Genomic DNA, 21,498 nt, shown 5'->3' with positions numbered 1-21,498 from the left:
CCAACTGTCCTATAGTTATATCCAAATGGAAGTGTCCAACTGTTATATAGTTATATCCAAACGGAAGTGTCCATCTGTTCTATAGTTATATCCAAACGAAGTGTCCAACTGTCCTATAGTTATATCCAAACGGAAGTGTCCATCTGTTCTATAGTTAAATCCAAACGGAAGTGTCCAACTGTTCTATAGTTATATCCAAACGGAAGTGTCCAACTGTTCTATAGTTATATCCAAACGGAAGTGTTCAACTGTTCTATAGTTATATCCAAACGGAAGTGTCCAACTGTTCTACAGTTATTTCCAATCGGAAGTTAATGAGAGGTTACTGTATATAGGAAAAAAGTGCAGTGTGACAGGAATCATTAAAGAAATGGTAACAGATTACCTGTCATCTTTAAGTTTGTCTGCTGGGATCAGCTGAAGTACGTCACACTGGTTTTGGATACATTAAAAAAGAGAAAGTACGGAAGTGCCCTTGTCTTCCCTGTTGCACTTCCGTGGAGGAATTGTCATTGTTTTAGCTGTAAAGCCATGGTGGTAATGGTTACTTTACATACGAAAAAACCAAACTGCAGTAGGACAGAGATCCTTAAGAAAGAAAATATTAATTTGGGGAGGATGTGAATGAAAATACAAAGGGTGATGCTATTACAAGGGATATATATCGAAGGAAAATGGCGTCGACAATAGTATTGAAACAACAGGTTCGGTGTCGGCATCAGAAGTATACAAAATAATTGACAAAAGTGGGACTTGTTCCCAGTTTCTAGACAAAATATAGCTAAATGTGGTACGCATGCTTCAGGAAAGACAGAAACATGTACGTGTCCCGTTCCCGGACTAGTATGATTCATAAAGCATTAGATTCCCCTCTGGTCACGTGTTACAGGTCTGCAGACATATTTGTCTTTCTTACCACAGCAAATGATAACACGGCACGTTTGATGAGTCTCTAGGGAGTAGCGGGAATGGACACTGTATAGTGTTATCTATCTACATCCAATGATGTTAGTAGCTAATCCCAAGGGCTTGTTACATTTATGGCTACTCCTGTTGTGACAAACACACGCATATCACTCCGCAGCTTGTGACGTCGACGTGATCACGTGCATCACTGTACCCGTGGTGATGCGGTCGTGTACATCACGGTAGTGAACACCTAAGTTGACGCATGGCACTGCGCAGCTTGTGACGTCGACGTGATCACGTGCATCACTCCATCCGTTGTGATGTGGTCGTATATATCACGGCAGTGAACAAATAAGTTGACGCGAAAAGCATTTGTATTCTTAGGAAATACATTGAGGAATGTGTTCATTATTGTGTACGAATGTTAACGAGGTTCTGTCTTTTTGCCAATAACGTGCGTTCTGCCTGATGAGGTGCAAATTGAAAGACACTATATAACTTCTTTTAACGCTTAATCACAAAGACAAATCGTACATTGTGGGACTGGGTACAGTTATACATTTTTAGCATTATTTATTGTTTTGATTCAGTTGGTATTTAATATGACGCATGCACGATTCTGTTCACAAAAATGCGAAATGCAGAGATCACGAAGAACAACTGTCATTTAGTCAAATAATAAAACTGATACATGAATTGTGCTTGATGTTTTAAACTCCGTTTTATTAAAGCGCAGAATAGATAGACTTCCACTCCATCCACCTATACGTCGCCGGATTTGTCTCCCCAATGTAATATTCTCTCTTGGAGAGCTTAGTCTACGGAAATATCTATGCATATATATAGATGGCAACTTCATTCAATAGCACGCCGAGGTACTTACAGTTTTTAACCTAAATACTTTCGTCTTATTTAAGAGATATTTACCTAGAAGCAGCCTTATTAAGGTAAAAACGCAATGCTGACGCAGTACTTTTGTAATCTTGTTGTCCAAAAAAGCGTCTCGTCCATGAGCAAGTCAGGGTTCCTTCTTAGAACCGCCTCGTACAGGTGAACTTACTAACACAGGTACCGTCTCGTTAATAGGCACGTCACATTACCCATCCTAGGACTGCCTCGCGAAGGAGCACGTCACAACACTTACCTGTTGACAGTCCCATTCATGAGTACGTTCAGGTATTGGCTCCATGCCTTGGCTGCAGCAGCTGCACCAATGATGTGCTCCAGTACCATAGTCCAGCCAACAGTAAAGGCGCACAGTTCTCCCAGCACGGCGTAAGTGTATAGATACGATGCGCCTGCTCGGGGAAGGCGCATGGCGAACTCAGCATAGCAGATGGCTACAAGGTGTAACGACATTATATACATAAGGGGTACTTAAGTCTTATCAAAGGGATTATCAAGTATGCAAAAGTTCTCGTTATTACGGTCCTATTCGGACTGTGAGTATGATTCGCGAAATCAACATGACATTTCGTTGTTATTCATGTACTATTGTCAATTAATTAAACACCTATTTTATTTGTCCACTAGAATCAATGTAAGTTCTCGAAATGACATAAAAAAGAACCCCAGACAGACGATTGCTTGTAATGAAGACACTATTGTTTTTCAGTCTCTTTTATCTTCGTTGATACATTGCTATGATATGTTTACCATATGTCTAAGTGAGGCTTCCCTTTGTCTTAAGCCAGACATTTTTCGTCTGAAAGTCTTCATAGATCATTTCAGCATTTATTGGAATTGACTTTGAGACGGCGGTATTACTCAATATGTACATAGAATATAAGGCCTCCTTCAGCTACGATGTTGTCTCTATTACTAAGGATGGGTTCCATATGACTTTTTTTTTTATTTCAACCATTATTGACATGCATTTCTTTTTGTAATATATTAAAAGCTGCTTATTATTTTGGCATTTTCTTTAAGAATTTTCTTCCACGTGTGAAATTTGTGGAAAATTTACTACTTAAAGAAAGCTACAACTCTTTGCAACTTTCAAATTCAGAGAAAAAAAATGCAGAAAATCATGAATAAATCGAACAAACTAACAAGGTGACCGGAACCGGAGGTATTCAAAGGGATTGTATAAAAACACACTTAAAAAAGTAAACCATAGCCTTGAACAGTCTCCAAAGGAAAATAAACCTTTTAACAAATTCCATAACATGTTATTCGTTGAAATTGTTTGTGCTCCTGCCCTTCTTAAGTATCACTGATGAAACATTGTATTGATTTTTATGTCATGCAAAGTTTGAATGACTGCCTACACACCAAATAAAAAAACTGTTGTTGTGTATGCAACCATTCAAAATTGACATGCCATAAAAATCACGACACTCCTTCCACAGTTAGACGGATTAAGAGCAGGAGCCCGAAATTTTTCTTCAAAAACAGTATTTTATGGACAATCTTAATAACAATATCGCAATTTTTAGTGGAAAATAACAGCACGAGTGAAACATGACAGTATGAATGAAAATTATTTAAAACCGAACATTAACTGTTAGCATACATAGTATAAAACTACATGTACTTAGAAACTTTTACATAAGAAATGTAGATAAACATATATCAGAGGGACTTTTCAACAGGAATCAGATCATGGTAATAACAGCACTTAAAATGTTGAAGTACCTTTTGCACATGTTGTGATCTTTTTGAGATTTTTTTTAAATGTCGTCAGCGGTCATTGGATATGATTACCTGATAAGAGGGCTGCAACGCCGGCAAACAACACCGACAGCACAGTGGACGGTCCTGTCTGATGCTTGACCACGTGCGTGATGATGACGTATACCCCGATGCCTAAAGACCCGCCAACGCCTACAAACAATCAAACAGTAAATTGAACCACTATCAACCTATCAAAGACGTTGTTACAACGATACAAGTCTAGCACCAACAACAAATAATACATGTAATTCCGTTGGTTCCTGTCTCCCGTTTTGAACCAATCATACGCTTCGTTATATAAGTATGTGGTAGAACTCGATCTTGCCGATCGCCGATGACCGGGTATTACATGCTGTGTGTTAGAGCGTCCATATAAAGCTTAAATACTGGGGTATTAGATTCGAATCCAATTCAATCCGGTCAGTTTTTGCCCTGTCCTGTTACAGATTCAGTGATAAAAAAGCATACTTTTATTCCATTTGCGCCATGCGGATTTCTATTCTAGGTGGTTAATTTTGTTTGAGCTTGTGGCTACGACAACATATCTGGCGTAGTTTTTAAATCCCATTTTTAAATCTGGTAAACGTAATGAAGTCTCTAATTACAGAACAGTATCTTTACTACCAATTATATCTAAAGTTTCCGAAAAACTGGTTGACGTCCATTTTTCTAATTTTATAAATCCGCTTATCTGCGATGAGCAACTTGGTTTTATGCCAAAAAGGTCTACTGTTTCTAACCTTGCATGTTTCACCGATCAGATTTCCAAAGCCTTTGATAAAAAAGTAGAATTACATGCTGTATATACTGATTTTTCAAAGGCATTTGACAAAGTAAACCACAGATTATTATTGCATAAGTTAAAATTGTATGGTGTAGAAGGTAGCATTTTAGATTGGTTTACTACTTATTTGAAAGACAGATTCCAGCGTGTTACTGTCAATGGGGCAACATCCGTGGGGTGTGATGTAACTCCCGGTGTGCCCCAAGGTTCGATACTTGGACCGAAACTTTTCCTTGTTTTTATCAATGAACTGCCATCTAATGTGAAATTTCTAAAACTCTTATGTTTGCCGACGACAGCAACTTTTTTAAGTGTGTAAGAACGTTGTCTGAGTGTGGGCAGCTACAGAGCGATATAGATATATATGATATGATGAGTGCATGATTGGTGAACTGTGTGGAAAATGAAAGTGAATGTGAAGAAGTGCTGCCAGGTCATTTTTACAAACAAGAAGAAATGTATGAATTTTAATTACACTATGAACGGTGAGAACCTGAAGAATGAAATGTGTATGAAAGATCTTGGTGTTTGGCTGACCTCTTCAATGAGTTTTAGCACCCACAATCGACGTACTGTTTCCAAATCAATGCGATTGCTCGGTTTTATAAAACGTACATGTAATAGTTTTATACAAATACCTGTTTTAAGGTCTATATATATGAGTCTTGTCAGGAGTCAGTTAGAATACTGTTGTCAGATCTGGTCTCCTTACCAAACATCTTTAATTCACCAGGTCGAAGTTGTACAGCGTAAATTTTTGAAAAATTTTTGTTTTAAGGCACACGTTGACTACAATTCCATGTCTTAAGCTGACACTTGTAGGCATTTTAATCTTCCTAGTCTCGAACATAGACGGGCATTTTTAGACTGTGTATTTCTTTACAAATGTGTTAATAGTGCTTTTGATTGTTCATATTTAGTCAAGCAAATGTGGTTTTTAGTCCCTGGTCGTAATCTACGATCAATTCGTTTCAACCAGTTTTACTGCCAGAGAAGTAGAATAAACGTTAGAAAGTATAGTATTTTAAATAGGATTCAATGTAATTTTAACTATATTGATTTTGCACCAGACTGTGATATGTTTTGTTCCTCACTCTCAGAGTTCAAAGTACGGTTAAAGAATATTTGCTATCACTAATTCCTTTTGTTTTACATATGAGTATCTTTTGGTCTGTGTTACATGCATAACTGACTGTGATATTTTATACTTGTGTTGTAATGTTGTTATCCATTATTTAAGTGGACCCTTGGGTCTGTTGAATTGGAAATAATTAAATTAATAAATTGGATAACAATGTGGGCAATATTTCAAAAAAATAATGACGTCATATAAACTGTTTTAAAAAGTTCTCCCTGCAAAAGTCAGATGACATACATATATGATATCAGAGTCCGATTGGTGACTTCATTATCAGAGTACAATTCGTCATATGATATCATTAGAAGATTTTCTGTTCCTATAATACACCGAACAACATTGAACAACACGTAATTCCTGCTTTACGCTGTTTATTACGGACTGTCAATAATCTGTGCAATGTGAGGTCAGATTCTAACAATACAAACGAAAGCAAGACAAAATAGGTGAAAACTTGACAATGGTTGGAGAAATAATTGTCGGAAATATTTGCATAATTCTTGGTAATATGATAAACCCGGTTGAATTAGTTGAGATTGATGAAATTTGTGCCGAAGTTTTCTTTTAAGCTCAGTAAGGCCTCCATAAAATGAAAGTTTCTAGTATGGTTTCATTAATCTCATATGAAATTGATTTCAATACCGACATAGCATAGGAAGCGAGGTTTCACTTCAGTTCATTAAAATGTATAACGCTTTGTTGCTCAAGAATCCTCTCATGAACAAAATTATTCTGCATAATCAATAAGTTCGTCTCGATTTGAAGTGAATCTGTCAAAACTTATGACATTGCCAATAAGTATGCAACGCATGGAGCTAGGGACACGAAAATAAATCAGAAAAAAAGGTTTGCGAGCTGAGAAGGTTTGAAGGATCCTAGGCCCACTGCTTACGTTTGTATATAACTGTACAACAATTCATCCAGGCCACTTCCTTCGACCAAATCCTGTAGCTCAATCGGTTATGGTGATAGTTCAGCAGCTGGAAGTTCAGGGTTCGAATCCGGTTCCGCAGTGATCTCTTTTACACTCGGAACACTGTGGTTGTTTATACTTTGTTTATATTTTGTTTATAATTTGTTTATATCGTTTTGATTATATCTCATATTAGTCAAGCAAAGAAATGTTTTGTTTTTTAAAGTGATTTATCAATGCGATAGTCTTGCCGAAAAAACCACTCAGTATCCAAAGTTTCATTTTTGGCAGTGGTACGGGGATCCTTAAAGCGGTAAACTGTAATCAAACGTGTGTTATGTGTCATATAGCAAAAGAAAAAATGTTATCATTAAACACGTACAATTTACTACACAATACAAGTACCATAACTCCTACGTCTGGATTACCATTGGGTGGAACTCTTCGATCTTTTTTAAGAGGACAAAAGACATGGATTTTTTTCTATGAGCTGCCCGATGGATCACTCTATCTAACAATATGGTAAATCAACAAGTATCGCGTCACGTCGTTGTCGTCATCATCGTCGTCGTCGTCATCATCCATCATCATCATCACCATCATCCGTGTGCAATAATAATCAAAACTGACTCTCCGTCAATCCTTATGTAACCATAGTGTTACCTTATCATTATGTAATAGAAAGATCACGTGCTTGGTTTGTCTGACCAAAAAAGGTAAAGAAGCCAAGGTGTAACCGCTTGTTACAATGAACAATGGGAATTTGGAACATTGAAGTTTACTCTGGTTGTTAATATTTGATATACAGCTATCAGAACGAGTAACTCGTGAAACATAAAAAATGTGAAATAACATGAAGCTAATTTACAGTAGAAACGTGTAACAAAATGGTAATATTGGTATAGATAACAGATCGATGTGAAACAGAGTGATGAAGTCGATAACATGGACAGACGTAACAAAGTAGAGAGGTGAACATAATGTTTTAAAGTAGCAAGAAAAGCATCTTTCGCTTTTTCGTAGCGACAAGGCGCCGTTAAAAATGATCTATTCTTTATCAATTTGTCGCTACAACAAAGCCCACGGCGTAAAGCGGAAATTACCCTAATCACCACCTTTTACAAGTGTAAGACCGTTTATGGTGACATTTTGACAGGTTATATCGCTTGTATTGGGAATCATGGAATTGACAGATTGTATTTCCCGACAGTGACAAACACTCTATACGGCCTGGACAAACAGCATAGCAGAAATAAAACACGAATACAAAACTAATTACAAGTTTCTCTGCAATTCGGTCGTTTAATGAAATTACCCAAGGGAGCCAAATCCAAATTTGATTATTGTAATTTTTTTATTTACAACAATCGAGCGCCCTGACACGTGTGATTTTATTATCACGGCCTAATTAGTAAATGTCACTCAGCACGTGTAGCGAACGTCACGTGACAATCACATGCGTTGTAGAGTGACGTCAATTAAACAGTTAAGTGTCATACATAAACAGGCCTGCGATGTGTTGAGATCGATTCACCTTACAGACGTTCTTCAAGTGTGAATATTTGCTGATAAAAAACTGTCGAGTTTTTGCAGTTTCATTAAAGCCAGATATAACGGCTGTCTAGGTGTGCTGTATGTGTGAGTTCAAGCTCTAAGACGCTTATAGATCTCCTGCGGTGACAAGATTTTCAAGATTTCAAGATTTTTATTTCACTCAGACACACATAATATGTGTAACAAGAGGTCATGTATATATAACATAGTTTGAGTGCATGACAGGCAAACATTCTATACCATAGCATAGTACATAAAAATATATATACGTGTAGTTACATACAAATAATTCAGTGTTCAACTTATAAAAATGTCACGTGTTCCTCCCTCACGACCGTGACCCACGCTAACGAGGTACAGTATAACGACATACAAATCGACCCATGGAACGCCATTAATGTGACGCCATGATGAATCCTGTTATAACGAGTTTGAATCTCTTAACACAACGTCTGCAACTGGAAACAGAGTCAGTGTTCTTGTAAACATTGTTTCCTTTCCCAGTGATACACAGTTTGATAAGGGATTTTTTTCAAGAATTTCGTCTAAGGAAATGATTATTAGTAATTCGTAAATTGACGGATAATCTACTCCCCCATACGTTATACTGACTAGGCTTTAGTCACCACTCTGTGCCGTCAGCGGGAAACTCGTAACTCAATTAGGACGGGACCTTTACGATGTTAGCTATATTTGTTTCACATCTACATGGCCATAAAGAGAGTTCGTTAAGGTACACGACTGTCGTATGTATACAGCGTTATCTGACCGACAAGTCAGGGTTGTCTTTAATAGACCGTTCCAGACTCCTCTCAGGCAGATTCTCCTTCTTATGTTTGCTATAGGTTTTAATTAATGTTTTTGTTGGCGTTCAGATATTGCATCAAAATAAAATTCTTGAGCAAGGTTTCCTAATAGATGGTATCGCATCAGAAGGGTTTTGTGCCGTGTTACAAGGAATATCTTGCGCAGATTGGTCTTAAAGGTAAGTACTGGCTGATATTTCACAAATGTACCTTTTATGGAGCTGTACCCTGTATACGTTTCTGCACACGTAACGAGACATGCCGACCTGAAACCAAACTCTACGGCAAACAATTATTCGGGGGTACATGTACCGATACAAAACTCTATAGCGAACCTTATACGGTATGTACCGAGCTAAAATCCAAATCTATAGCAAACCATTATTCGGGGGTTTCATTACAAAACTCTATAGCGACCCGTTATACGGTATGTACCGAGCTTAACCTCAAATCTACAGCAAACCATTATTCGGGGGTACCGATACAAAGCTCTATAGCGAACCGTTATACGGTATGTACCGAGCTACAACCCAAATCTATAGCAAACCATTATTCGGGTGTTTCATTACAAAACTCTATAGCGACCCGTTATACGGTATGTACCGAGCTAAACCTCAAATCAACAGCAAACCATTATTCGGGGGTACCGATACAAAACTCAATAGCGAACCGTTATACGGCATGTACCGAACTAAACCCCAAATCTATAGAAAACCATTATTCGGGGGTACCGATACAAAACTCAATAACGAACCGTTATACGGTATGTACCGCGCTAAAACCCAAATCTATAGCAAACCATTATTAGGGGGTACCGATACAAAACTCTATAGCGAACCGTTATATGGTATGTACCGAGCTAAAACCCAAATCTATAGCAAACCATTATTAGGGGGTACCGATACAAAACTCTATAGCGAACCGTTATATGGTATGTACCGAGCTAAACCCCAAATCTATAGAAAACCATTATTCGGGGCGTACTGACATCAAACTCTATAGCGAACCGTTATACGGTATGTGCCGAGCTAAACCCCAAATCTATAGCAAACCATTATTAGGGGGTACCGATACAAAACTCTATAGCGAACCGTTATACGGGATGTACCGAGCTAAAACCCAAATCTGTAGCAAACCATTATTCGGGGGTACCGATACAAAACTCAATAACGAACCGTTATACGGTATGTACCGCGCTAAAACCCAAATCTATAGCAAACCATTATTAGGGGGTACCGATACAAAACTCTATAGCGAACCGTTATATGGTATGTACCGAGCTAAACCCCAAATCTATACCAAACCATTATTCGGGGGTACCGATACAAAACTCTATAGAGAACCGTTATACGGTATGTGCCGAGCTAAAACCCAAATCTAGAGCAAACCATTATTCGGGGCGTACTGACATCAAACTCTATAGCGAACCGTTATACGGCATGTGCCGAGCTAAAACCCAAATCTATAGCAAACCATAATTCGGGGGTACCGATACAAAACTCAATAGCGAACCGTTATACGGTATGTACCGAGCTACAACCCAAATCTATAGCAAACCATTATTCGGGGCGTACTGACATCAAACTCTATAGAGAACCGTTATACGGTATGTACCGAGCTAAAATCCAAATCTATAGCAAACCATTATTCGGGGGGACCGATACAAAACTCAATAGCGAACCGTTATACGGTATGTGCCGAGCTAAAACCCAAATCTATAGCAAACCATTATTCGGGGCGTACTGACATCAAACTCTATAGCGAACCGTTATACGGTATGTGCCGAGCTAAAACCCAAATCTATAGCAAACCATTATTCGGGGCATACCGACATCAAACTCTGTAGCAAACCGTTATGCAATTGCGCCGACCTTGTCGCTCAAGTTTCATGGCTATAGCGAAAGAAGTTCAATGTAGGAAAACAAATTAATCTTTTACTCCCATCGCGAAATAATTAAAAGCGACCTTCTAAAGTTATTCTCGGATATCCATTAATCTGCACAAGGTATATTGAATCTGCAGAAATCGACAAGGCACACTCTGGGAATAGACTCGGGTAAAAGGTAACCCTTACCTATTCCGACCAGGTCGAATATGTTGAGTCCTCTTTTTAGTCGGGAATCCTTCAATGTCTTGTTATCAATCGTTTTTCTCCGGACGATCGTACGGACGAACCGACCTAGCACCTCCATCTGTAACGACAGAAAGATCATACACGTAAGTACAGGATCAGGAATATGTTGGTAAAGTCTGTACAATGTAATCCTGTTAAGAAAAAAAAGAGACGGGCTAGTAGCCCAGACAATTATATGGCACGCTGGATAGACGTTTTATTATGATACAGCCTATCATGTGAATCGCACTGGTGATGAACAATTCTCAAAGTGTCCGTACATTATATCCAGCAGAAACTGTTTACATCGCCCCTTTTTAAAAAGTAGTGTTATATCTATCACATGATTACTATGTTATACAATGAATACACTCACGTTCTATTGGTGTACCTTGTGTAATAACATCATATGACGTCAGAATTACACCCCTGGTGGTCGGGGATCAAGAAAAGAATACACCAGCTGTTGCCCACTGCCTGTGTCGTAAGAGGCGACTAATGAGGGAACCCCCTACAGAATTGGGGATTTGTTTTATTGCCCTCTACTTCGGGACAAAAAAAGGGACCAAAATAAATCTACTACACACATTGCAATATTTGGAATCTTTATATTTCTCTCTACTTCTAACTACCTTTTATTCCCTAGCGCCTTGCTTGGCAATACCTCACCTCTGGCTTTAATGTTGGGCGTTCGCCCAGGTGAGGAAGGCAATGGGTTCTGTGCCCAGGCCAGGACATATCAAAGTCCTCAAAACTGATGTATAGTTGTTACTCCCTGCTTAACAGATCTGTGCTATCATAAGGAAGCAGATAAACCAACATACCCAGTCTCCGACAAACATACACACATACACGCATACGCAACACACATGGAGACATGTCCTTAATTAAGCATTGAACTAGCGCGCATTATGTTGTTTGCTTGCAAAGCTGTGTCATTCAAATAGATCTTAAATACCATACAAAAACAGTTCAATACTTATATTTACGTCTTCTCCGCCTCTTATGTTCTTTTTTAACTTATAATTCATATTTAAAATTAAAAATGCCCGCCTTATCGACAGTCCAAACAATTTCGTTCAATAATTTGAACAGCGTATTGTCGCGTGCCTTTTGGCAAACAAAGTAATACTTTGAAATTTTAACAAACACTTCAATTTTATTCCACAATTCAGTATCAATACAATTGCGTATGCTATGTCTATAGGATGATTTAAGTTTATCAATAGAAATCTGAGCTGAAAATTAGATTTTAAATTGTTCCGATTTTCCCCCAGAACAAATTACGTGCATGGATAAATACAGTGAACACCGTGAATCCGACATTGACCTCCACGAGGGTGTTATTTTTGGAAGTTAATTCGAAAGTTTCTCTTTGCTCATTTTGTGAAAAATCCAGACATGAATTTATTTTTTGATTGTATGGGAATCTGACTACAGTCGGTAGATTCTATAACAGTCTCGTTATTTGACATGTCGTCAGCAACTGAGGAAACCGTGGCGGCGAGACGCGTGAAACTGATAGCGTTTGAAGTGAGTGATCTTACGACGGAGCACAGGGGCTCGTTACAAATGTCTGAAATGTTTATGTACTGTGACTCATATCAGTAGGTCTGTAATATATGTGTCAGTAGGTCTATAGAATATGTGTATTTCAGACATTTGTAACGAACCCCTGTTGATCAGTGCAGTGTAACAGACGATATATCTGATAAATTGCATGAGCGTTAAAATTGTTTCCATTGCCGGCATTGGTATTGTTTTTGTTGTAATAAAAGTATATTTTTTCTTTCATCTTTTATTTTGCACATAAATTTACAATGACATTGTCAAGTCTCACAATGCCCAGCGATATTTCAGCAGCCGTCGTGTTTATTTACATTGGATATTGTAGTTCCGGCCAGTGTTGTATTAATACGCTAAGAATTGTGTCTCGTGATGCATGGTAATTAAAGTCCCATCAACGACACAGCTTTCAAAGAGGCTATATAGTGACAATGCCATGCAAATGTAAATATGTGACCTTAGATGTGATAGGACATTTAACAAAATAAAACCAAACCAAACGTCAGAATTATCTCTTTTACCAACTTATTCCCTCACAAAATCAACATTGAGATTTGATCCCTGAAAGATTTACAATTCTTATTTATAGAACGTTAACTTTAAAATGGGTTCTAGTATCTGTGGTTAAGTGTTTTAAAAATATCGTAGGTGATGCAATTTTATATAGCGTATCGTTAAGACATTGATTAATCGAGTGTCTTTCAAGTATGAATTCGACCCCATCCCGTATACAATATTTCTGTATGCATGTCATTGTGCCTTTGCATCGAAAATAATGAATATGAAATCAAAATGGTAGATGTTGATGCCTTCAAGATGGCCAAAAAAACATACTTTCCGTGTGAATATTAGTGTATTCTTGGTTATGTGGTAAAATTGGTTCGTGATTGGTCTCCATATCCTATAGATGCGCAACTCGAAATAGCGTCGAAAAAATTAGATCTGCCAGACTTCATAAATCTCTTAGGAAACGAAACCTCGTTTACGTCCTTGTGTAGTCATCTTGCTATTTCGGCATCAGTCTAAGATTGGTGGCCTGGTTTTATTTCAAGGGAACACAGACCCAAAGCAATATATGACTGTAAAACAGCGTACGTGCGCTGATGGCTTGGTGGTAGTTGGCATCCTTCAGTACAAACACCATCCTCGATTTCCAAGGGTTACGCTAACTTTCGCTCTTTGCACCCCTGGAATATGTCATAGCAAAGTTGAAGGCTCAGTGTGTGCCACCTTGTTGTATGACAAGAATACTAGTTCGATCCGTTGATGTACATCAAAATAATCTTGCGGTCACGCAACGGTAAAAATGGTCAGTTTTGAAGTCGGGCGTCTCTCCTTTGTAATCTTCAAAATACACCAATCTTTCCAGTCGGTCTGCCATTATAAAATGTATCCGAAGATTGACCTCCTGTTACACACGAAATGTGTATCTGGAGTGAATAAATAAACTTGAATCTTGAAATCAAAGAACATGACTTAGCCTAGCGATTGGTCAGGTTTTTTTTACCTGTCACTAATCAAACAGCTATCTTTGCGCCTTTAATTTTACTATGACATATTTCAGGGGTGTAGAGAGCGAAAGTGAGCGTAACCCCTGGATATCGAGGATGTACAAACACGAATATACGATAAAATGATTTAGACCTATATAATGATATATTTTGTTAAGAATTTATCATTAAAATTCTTCGTAATTAATTAAACTGTAAACAAAACATACATGTCATGACATTCAAACTAATCACGAGCATATAATGATATACACAAAACACATTTATTTTTGGCAAGAATATTTCACAAACATTTATATGGTTATTTGACTAAACATATCACGATAGGTTTAGATATTTAGGCACAATTGATTTAAATACTTTTGCACGATGACGAAGCACGAATTACTGTATAACGGCTACTTTTACCCTTTTCGCCCTCTCAAAAGAGGGCGAATATATAATGACAACACATTTTAGTACACAACATGCGTTATATAGTAACAATATGTAAAGGGTGACATCAACACTGGGCGACCATGGATTTTATCGGAAAAGGGCGAATATATGCTTTGGCGAAGGTTTCCTGGTATACGGTATACAAACGTCAAATAGTTAACCCTGGAATGAAATATAACCGTTAATCATCCAAAAAAATATAATATTCTGTTAATAACGTGTTTACTACGTACATAAATACTAGAGTTGTCTTTCGTGAACACATGATCAATGCCCCATCAAAAAGTGGCACAAACGATGCTGTGCTGTGGCGCCAATATCAATGTTATTGTGACGTCAACGTTAACAATGCTTATTGTCTGTTATTTATTATTTACATGACAGGATGAAGAGTGATGCTACCATATTCATTGTTTGAAATATCAGTGTGATGAAATGTTTAAATAGCCAATGAGAGACAACACTATATGAAAACCTCGTCATTAGCAGTTGTGTTAGACTGGCCCCCTTCTCTAGAATATTAAATTATTTAAAAACAAAAAATCTTATAAATTTAATCATTCGGATGTCTTATTCCCCCTTAGGTCTGAAACTAGGGGGAGATAAATTATAAGCTTAGTAAAATGAAGCTGGGAAAGTCTTCATACAATTATGTTTTTAACTTGCGAAGACGAGCTACAAGCACCAACATACACTTAGGTTTGTACCCCGAGGTGTTGTAGAGGGGTGTTTCATTAAATAAATAGAACTGACACTTCGTAAATGGAGTTACTGCCAATAGTCCGTTAATATATCGGTTAATGAAACACGTGGGACGATATGGACAACGATTGAAAACTTCCTTGTGGCTAAATGTAATCAGGTAATGTCGGTCAACGAAACGACATAATATTACAATCAACAACATTTATAATGCTCCTTATTTAATTTGCGAAATAACTCTTAGGCACTTTATAACACATGAACTATATTATTTCTACAGTGACAGTATATAAATAATGTAGATAAAAAATGCATATAAATCAGCATTATACATAAGGTAACAAGACATTTATCTCCATATGCATATAAATTCCCCTGACGAGCCTCTAAAGAGGTGAAAGCGCTAGGGACGTACTAAGAAACTCTGTTCATTTGATTTTTGATATGTAACCATCACAAGGATGTTTGGGGTGGGTTTTTTTTGCATATAAATATATAGATATACAGGATGATGTGTACATGAGGTCAGCGCAAAAGAGCCTCAAATGGAGACGAAACATGTTGGGTCTTTATATCCTTCTTCAATGTTTACAAATTTGTTAACTTCCCGGTACCAGATGATAGGCTAGTACACAACATGGTCAAAACCCTTCCAAAACACCGCTTTCCATAAGTCACAGTACGAGATTTAGAGACACACAACAAGGATTCTGTCTCCGACCGCAGTGATCGGGACGGCTGATACAGAATGACAAGCTCCTGTAAATATTCACGAGGAGCTGTTGTATTCAGTGTCATGTCCATATCCGCGTATCTGCGTTTCGATCGGGAACCGTCGGCACTTTCCGTAAACGAGAGAATATAGTTTCTCGTTTACGGAAAGTGCCCACGGTCCCGATTGCCAGAGTTAAAGTTGAAACACCGTGCCAATACGTTTTCCCAATCGATTGCCAGTTTTATTCCATCGTGCTCGTAAATACTAGTGAATCACCCGTTGGCAAAATATCTGGTAAACAGTCTGGTATTTATACCCCTGACCTCATGACTGTACACGGCAGATGTGGTATTTGATAACCATTACTCAAATGTTGCGCCTTTTATATTGGCTTTTAGGCCCTACGCATAAAGTAAAACTAGTTTATTTTAGATTGCGCTTGCTGTCATCGCATATATAAACTTATACGTTAACAGTGCTTAAAAAAACATTGAGGTGAAGCAGGTGTATCGGGAAATGGCCCTCCGCGGCGGAAACCGGTCTAAGTCGTTACTTTGCTTAACAATTCAACCACTCGTTGCCAGACGACAATAAAAGAGTAAGATGTGACGAACTGACCTTGTTATTGAGATCGAGAGAAGATGATGCTGTGCTTCACATCTAATCACGGAGGAGATCTTTCCATTTCGTCCCCACAGGGCTGAATATTAAAATAGATTTTATCATTCACCATCCTGACATTGTCCTTTTCTGTCACATGACGTGATTTATTATGGACACTGATCACGTGACATGTTCAATAATGTCGACTCGACTGGGACTACGGTTACGCAACCGATGTTGATTGGTCTGTCTGGTCAATTCATTTAGAAACGTGGTTATCTTTTCAGAGTCGTATCATTATGACATTTGCAGAATATTGCAAGGAGAAAAACTGCAGCACGTACGGTTGGTGCTGTAAGGTAGAACAGCCTGATGTCTTCGCGATGAATGACCGTGAAAACATCATGCCAAGAAGTTGCGAATGTTTCTTTCGCAAACTGTTTTTTTTTATTATCTTTTTATGTGATTGATGGTATTATATTTGCATTTGCTCTGCATCCTTGCAATGCATTGAGAAGGCAAATATTGTTATGAGACTATAATAACATTTGCTATTGTAACGTCATCAATCTCTATTGCGACGGCATCAATTTCATTGTTGTCAAGACTTACTTTGCTGTTCAAAGAACTATTCTAAATAACTAAATAAAGCGTAACTACTCTATCAAAATATAAATCATGAATATTTTAACAAATATTGTTACGGTCCTATTACACACATTTCTCTTGCCGACAAATTTACATAGAGCCCTGCCGGGCATTATTAAGTCTGTTATCAATTGTAATGTGTGTTATAGGACCATCACGACATTTGCTAAAACATTCATTGCGTAATCAGTGCGACACAATCCGGTTTTATGTCGACTCAAACTTGTTTCGCTTCAACACAAACTGATCTTATGTCTACATAGACTGATCCTATGTCAACACAAACTCCAATTACTATAAACCATTATTACGAAACAATACATTTCTGTTAAATAGAAACAAACTAATGTGTCGTCAGCACAGTCTGATGTTGATTCGGTACACACATATTTTTGCCAATCCTCTATCTGTTCTTGTACTCCTTGTGACAACCTGTAATGATATCATCATTAAAAAGTAGTTTTGAATACATAACACAAAATCGATGTGAAAAACAGAATTATACCAACTGTGTTATGTATGAAAGGCAAGGCAATCTTACACGAGTCTCGCACAGATTTGTTTGACATTTCCAAAATATAGTTTACTATTTCGAAAATGTCTTTGCGGAAATGAGGCGATCACATGTCTATGTTATCTTGTAAACTAACACAGACACGGTCAGTGCTGTGATTGGGCTAGAAACCAGGTCAATGTAAGGTCATCCTTTTGAAATCAGCTCACTCATTATTGGAACCACTTTATTTGCATGTTTTCTTGATGTTCTGTGGTACATGAGATATGAAGATAATTCCTTTTAAACTCCAGACTTAGCACTATGTTCAGTTAACCCTCGATAAAATTGCCCTCCTTGCATTTGCCACTTCGATTACCGCCAACATATTTCAATGTCACTTTTTTCGTTCTATTAATAGTTCCTTTACAAATTTTCCTCACTTTATCGCCAAACTCCTTTATAACGCCACAATCGCTGGCAGTATAAATAAGTTTGACTGTTTTTGATAATAAAAAAAACCGTCGAAGTATAGCATTGCGACCTACAAGAACTAGATACAGTGATAATTGCATGGTGCAGCTATGGAGTTTAAATTTAGATACATAAATAATTTGTATTCGTTTCGAACGAGACGTAATCACTATATCGTAATCGGGTACCGATGCTTGTCAACCAGTGTTGACTAACCACTGGTACATTTTATCCTAGCGGGGAAGTATTGCCGATAGATAAAGGGACCCGCGATCATACACAGTGATGGGGAAACGCAGATTAAAACACGCGTCTTCGGATGAAGCCAACACTACAGGAAACAACTCAGAACGAATAAACAAGTCATAATCGATAACAAGAAATTGTAACAGCAAGCAAACGATAGGGGAGAAACATATAAATTATAGTCGAAAACAAGAAATGTCCACTGTAGTAACAATGAAACAAAATGAACATCCAGCTTAGTTTAAAAATATAAACTTTATTTATTTTATAACAACTATGAAACAAGTTATTTCAACTAATATAAATTACTCCTGGTGGACCGGATGTTAGCGCGCGATGGGTCTTAATGTGAGAGGAAACCGGAGTACCCGGAGAAAACCCACGTGGTCGGACATTTGACCCCATACCTTTTTACGTCCGATCGGGGAATCGAACCCCGGCCGCCTTGGTGAAAGGCAAGTGCGCTATCCACTGCACTGACTAAACTTAGCGAAAAGTAAGGTATAATACAAGGATACGTAACCTAGTTTAAAACTAGAAATAAATACAGCAAGAAAACAAAACTGAACGAACTATTAGATCATAATCAAAATCAAGGAATTGCGAAAGCAGGTCAAACCACAGAGAGAATTTCGTAAAAATATTAAAAGAACTTGAGCGTTCCGGCTATAAAAGAAGAAAAACAAACGGTGTTTCAGAAATTTGCCACAGCAGAGAAAAACAAACGAAAGGAACTATGATGACAGCAACAACAAACGAAAGGCGATAATACGAAACAAACCAAAATGAACGATCACAGCAGGGAAAAAAAACACAACCATTTCAATAGAGCTTTCAAAGGATTAAAGCAGGAATATAAACTAAGTACCGGTTCGCCGGATGAAAACAAAGGTCACATATTATACCTAACTGTTGCAATCATCATATTGTGTTAAAATATTACGTATCCTTGTATTATACCTTACTTTTCGGTAAGTGTAACCAGTCTCGTTCTTACTTGGCCTTTTGTGTCGATATGTATATTACCAACTGTAACATGCTCAATGTGCTGCGCAGCGGTTTAATATCACCAGATATATTCGATACCACTGTAATGTCACGACAAGTACAATACTATTATACTTTTCCATGTGACATAAACACCATGTAACAGGTATAATGCGCTCTGCAATATCAAAATTATGTTATACTGTGTTTTGTGACATTACCACAGTGTAATACTATGCCACATATAATTAATAAAGACATACCTGGCCATGTGGCATGTACACAATGTTGTCACGTGACATTAACATAATGTTGTACTGTGTTACGTGACACTGACATAACATTATACTGTGTCAAGAGACAGACACACGACATCACAGTGTGCCTCGTCATCAACTTAATGTTATACTCTGTCACGTGACATGAAGCCGATGTGATACTGTCTAGTGTGACATATGCATCACATCAGGTAAACTTTATCCTAGTGATATTAACACCATACCTTGAATGTGCCACTTCAAACTATAATTGTTATGTGTTACATGTATTAGCACAGTGCCAGAAGTATACTGGTCTCCATCATAGTAACACACAATCATACTGTCTACGGAGACATAACCACCAAAACCCCCTTACCTTAGTTCCAGAAACATACAACGAAAACAGTTCTCGTATGGAAAGAATCCAATATGTTGGTATTTTTATCACAACAAAACCTTGAGTGACCACTAAGGCGGATAATAGCCACACTAGTTGTATTACTCTGGTTGCCTCGTCGCGTGCATGTCCGCCAGTCACGGGATCACGTGACCACTCAATCAGCGCTTAATTATCCTCGAAAGGTTTACATGTTGGATACAAGTTCAGGCTCAGAAAATTGACATGCACATCCATGTTGCCGATCATCACGTGCTACACATGGTATACGTGTGATACCTTGAAAACAATCGATAAAATCACATGAAAAGTATATGTTCCGCTACCTAGAGAAAGAGTCTAATTAGTGCAAGACGTCCAGTAACACAGTTAAGGTACATTTACAGTGCAGTGGTTCCGCGTTATATACTTGTTAGTGCAGTGATTTCCATTAAAGTTTTGTTAGTACATTTTTTTCAGTAATACAATATTGTTGATGCAGTACTTGAGCGATGTAATCCTGTTAGTACAGTACTTCTGTGATAGAGTCTCGCTAAGGTAGTAATTAAGTAAAACAGCCTTGTTAATCAGCAGTAAAGTGATATTCTTGTTAATGCAGCACGAGTAAGTTACAGTGTGCAGTAGTACATTTATAGTCTGATAAGTATATCTAGCGGTACATAGTTACAGCCTAGTAGGCGCGACAGTTCAGTAATTTTAATATGGTTTCCTTATAGGTGCAGTATTGCAGAAATACAATATTGTTGATGTAGTACTTTAGCGATGCAATCTTGTCAGTCTGTTGTGTATAGTAGTATACGTGGTGGTACAGCCTGTTCGGTATGGTAGTTACAATGCTACTGTGTCGTTAGTGCAATAGTTGAGTCCCATCAGTACGATAGCTTATTGATATTCTCGTCAGTGTAGTAGTAATAGAAATAAATTCAAGTTAGTTAGCAGTTCAGTTATAAAATGTATAGTCTTGTTCGTACGATCTGTATTATACCGTAGCGGTGTGTCTGAGATACGAGTGTTCGGACGGTCTGTATGATATCGTAGCGGTGAGTCTGAGAAACGAGTGTGCTTACGGTCTGTATTATACCGTAGCGGTGTGTCTGAGAAACGAGTGTTCGTACGGTCTATTTTATACCGTAGCTGTGTGTCTGAGAAACGAGTGTGCGTATGGTCTGTATTATACCGTAGCGGTGTGACTGAAAAACGAGTGTGCGTACGGTCTGTATTATACCGTAGCAGTGTGTCTGAGAAACGAGTGTGCGTACGTTCTGTATACCGTAGCGGTGTGTCTGAGACACGAGTGTTCGTACGGTCTGTATTATACCGTAGCGGTGTGTTTGAGACACGAGGGTTCGTACGGTCTGTATTATACCGAAGCGGTGTGTCTGAGACACGAGTGTGCGTACGGTCTATATTATACCGTAGCGGTGTGTCTGAGAAACGAGTGTGCGTATGGTCTATATTATACCGTAGCGGTGTGTCTGAGAAACGAGGATTCGTACGGTCTGTATTATACCGTAGCGGTGTGTCAGAGACACGAGGGATCGTACGGTCTGTATTATACCGTAGTG

The 21,498-nt window shown here is 38.1% G+C and overlaps 1 protein-coding gene across 1 annotated transcript in view; it reads right to left on the bottom strand.

Annotated features, from left to right (window-relative positions):
- LOC110467124 (cationic amino acid transporter 2-like) overlaps window positions 1-20,047 on the bottom strand; it is a 39,268-nt gene extending 19,221 nt beyond the window's left edge. The window contains exons 1-4 of the mRNA XM_021524054.1: window positions 19,913-20,047; window positions 10,855-10,972; window positions 3,616-3,735; window positions 2,054-2,249 (exon numbers count right to left, since the gene is read on the bottom strand). Coding sequence (XP_021379729.1) covers window positions 2,054-2,249; window positions 3,616-3,735; window positions 10,855-10,972 — 434 coding nt within the window. The 5' untranslated portion in view covers window positions 19,913-20,047. The remainder of the gene's footprint in view (window positions 1-2,053; window positions 2,250-3,615; window positions 3,736-10,854; window positions 10,973-19,912) is intronic.
- Window positions 20,048-21,498: the final 1,451 nt, after the last annotated feature.

The sequence above is a fragment of the Mizuhopecten yessoensis genome, unplaced genomic scaffold, assembly GCF_002113885.1.
Source record: "Mizuhopecten yessoensis strain PY_sf001 unplaced genomic scaffold, ASM211388v2 scaffold11161, whole genome shotgun sequence".
Taxonomy (NCBI): domain Eukaryota; kingdom Metazoa; phylum Mollusca; class Bivalvia; order Pectinida; family Pectinidae; genus Mizuhopecten; species Mizuhopecten yessoensis.
The sequence above is the reverse complement of the archived record's forward strand: the minus strand, read 5'-3'. Positions and strand labels throughout refer to the sequence as shown.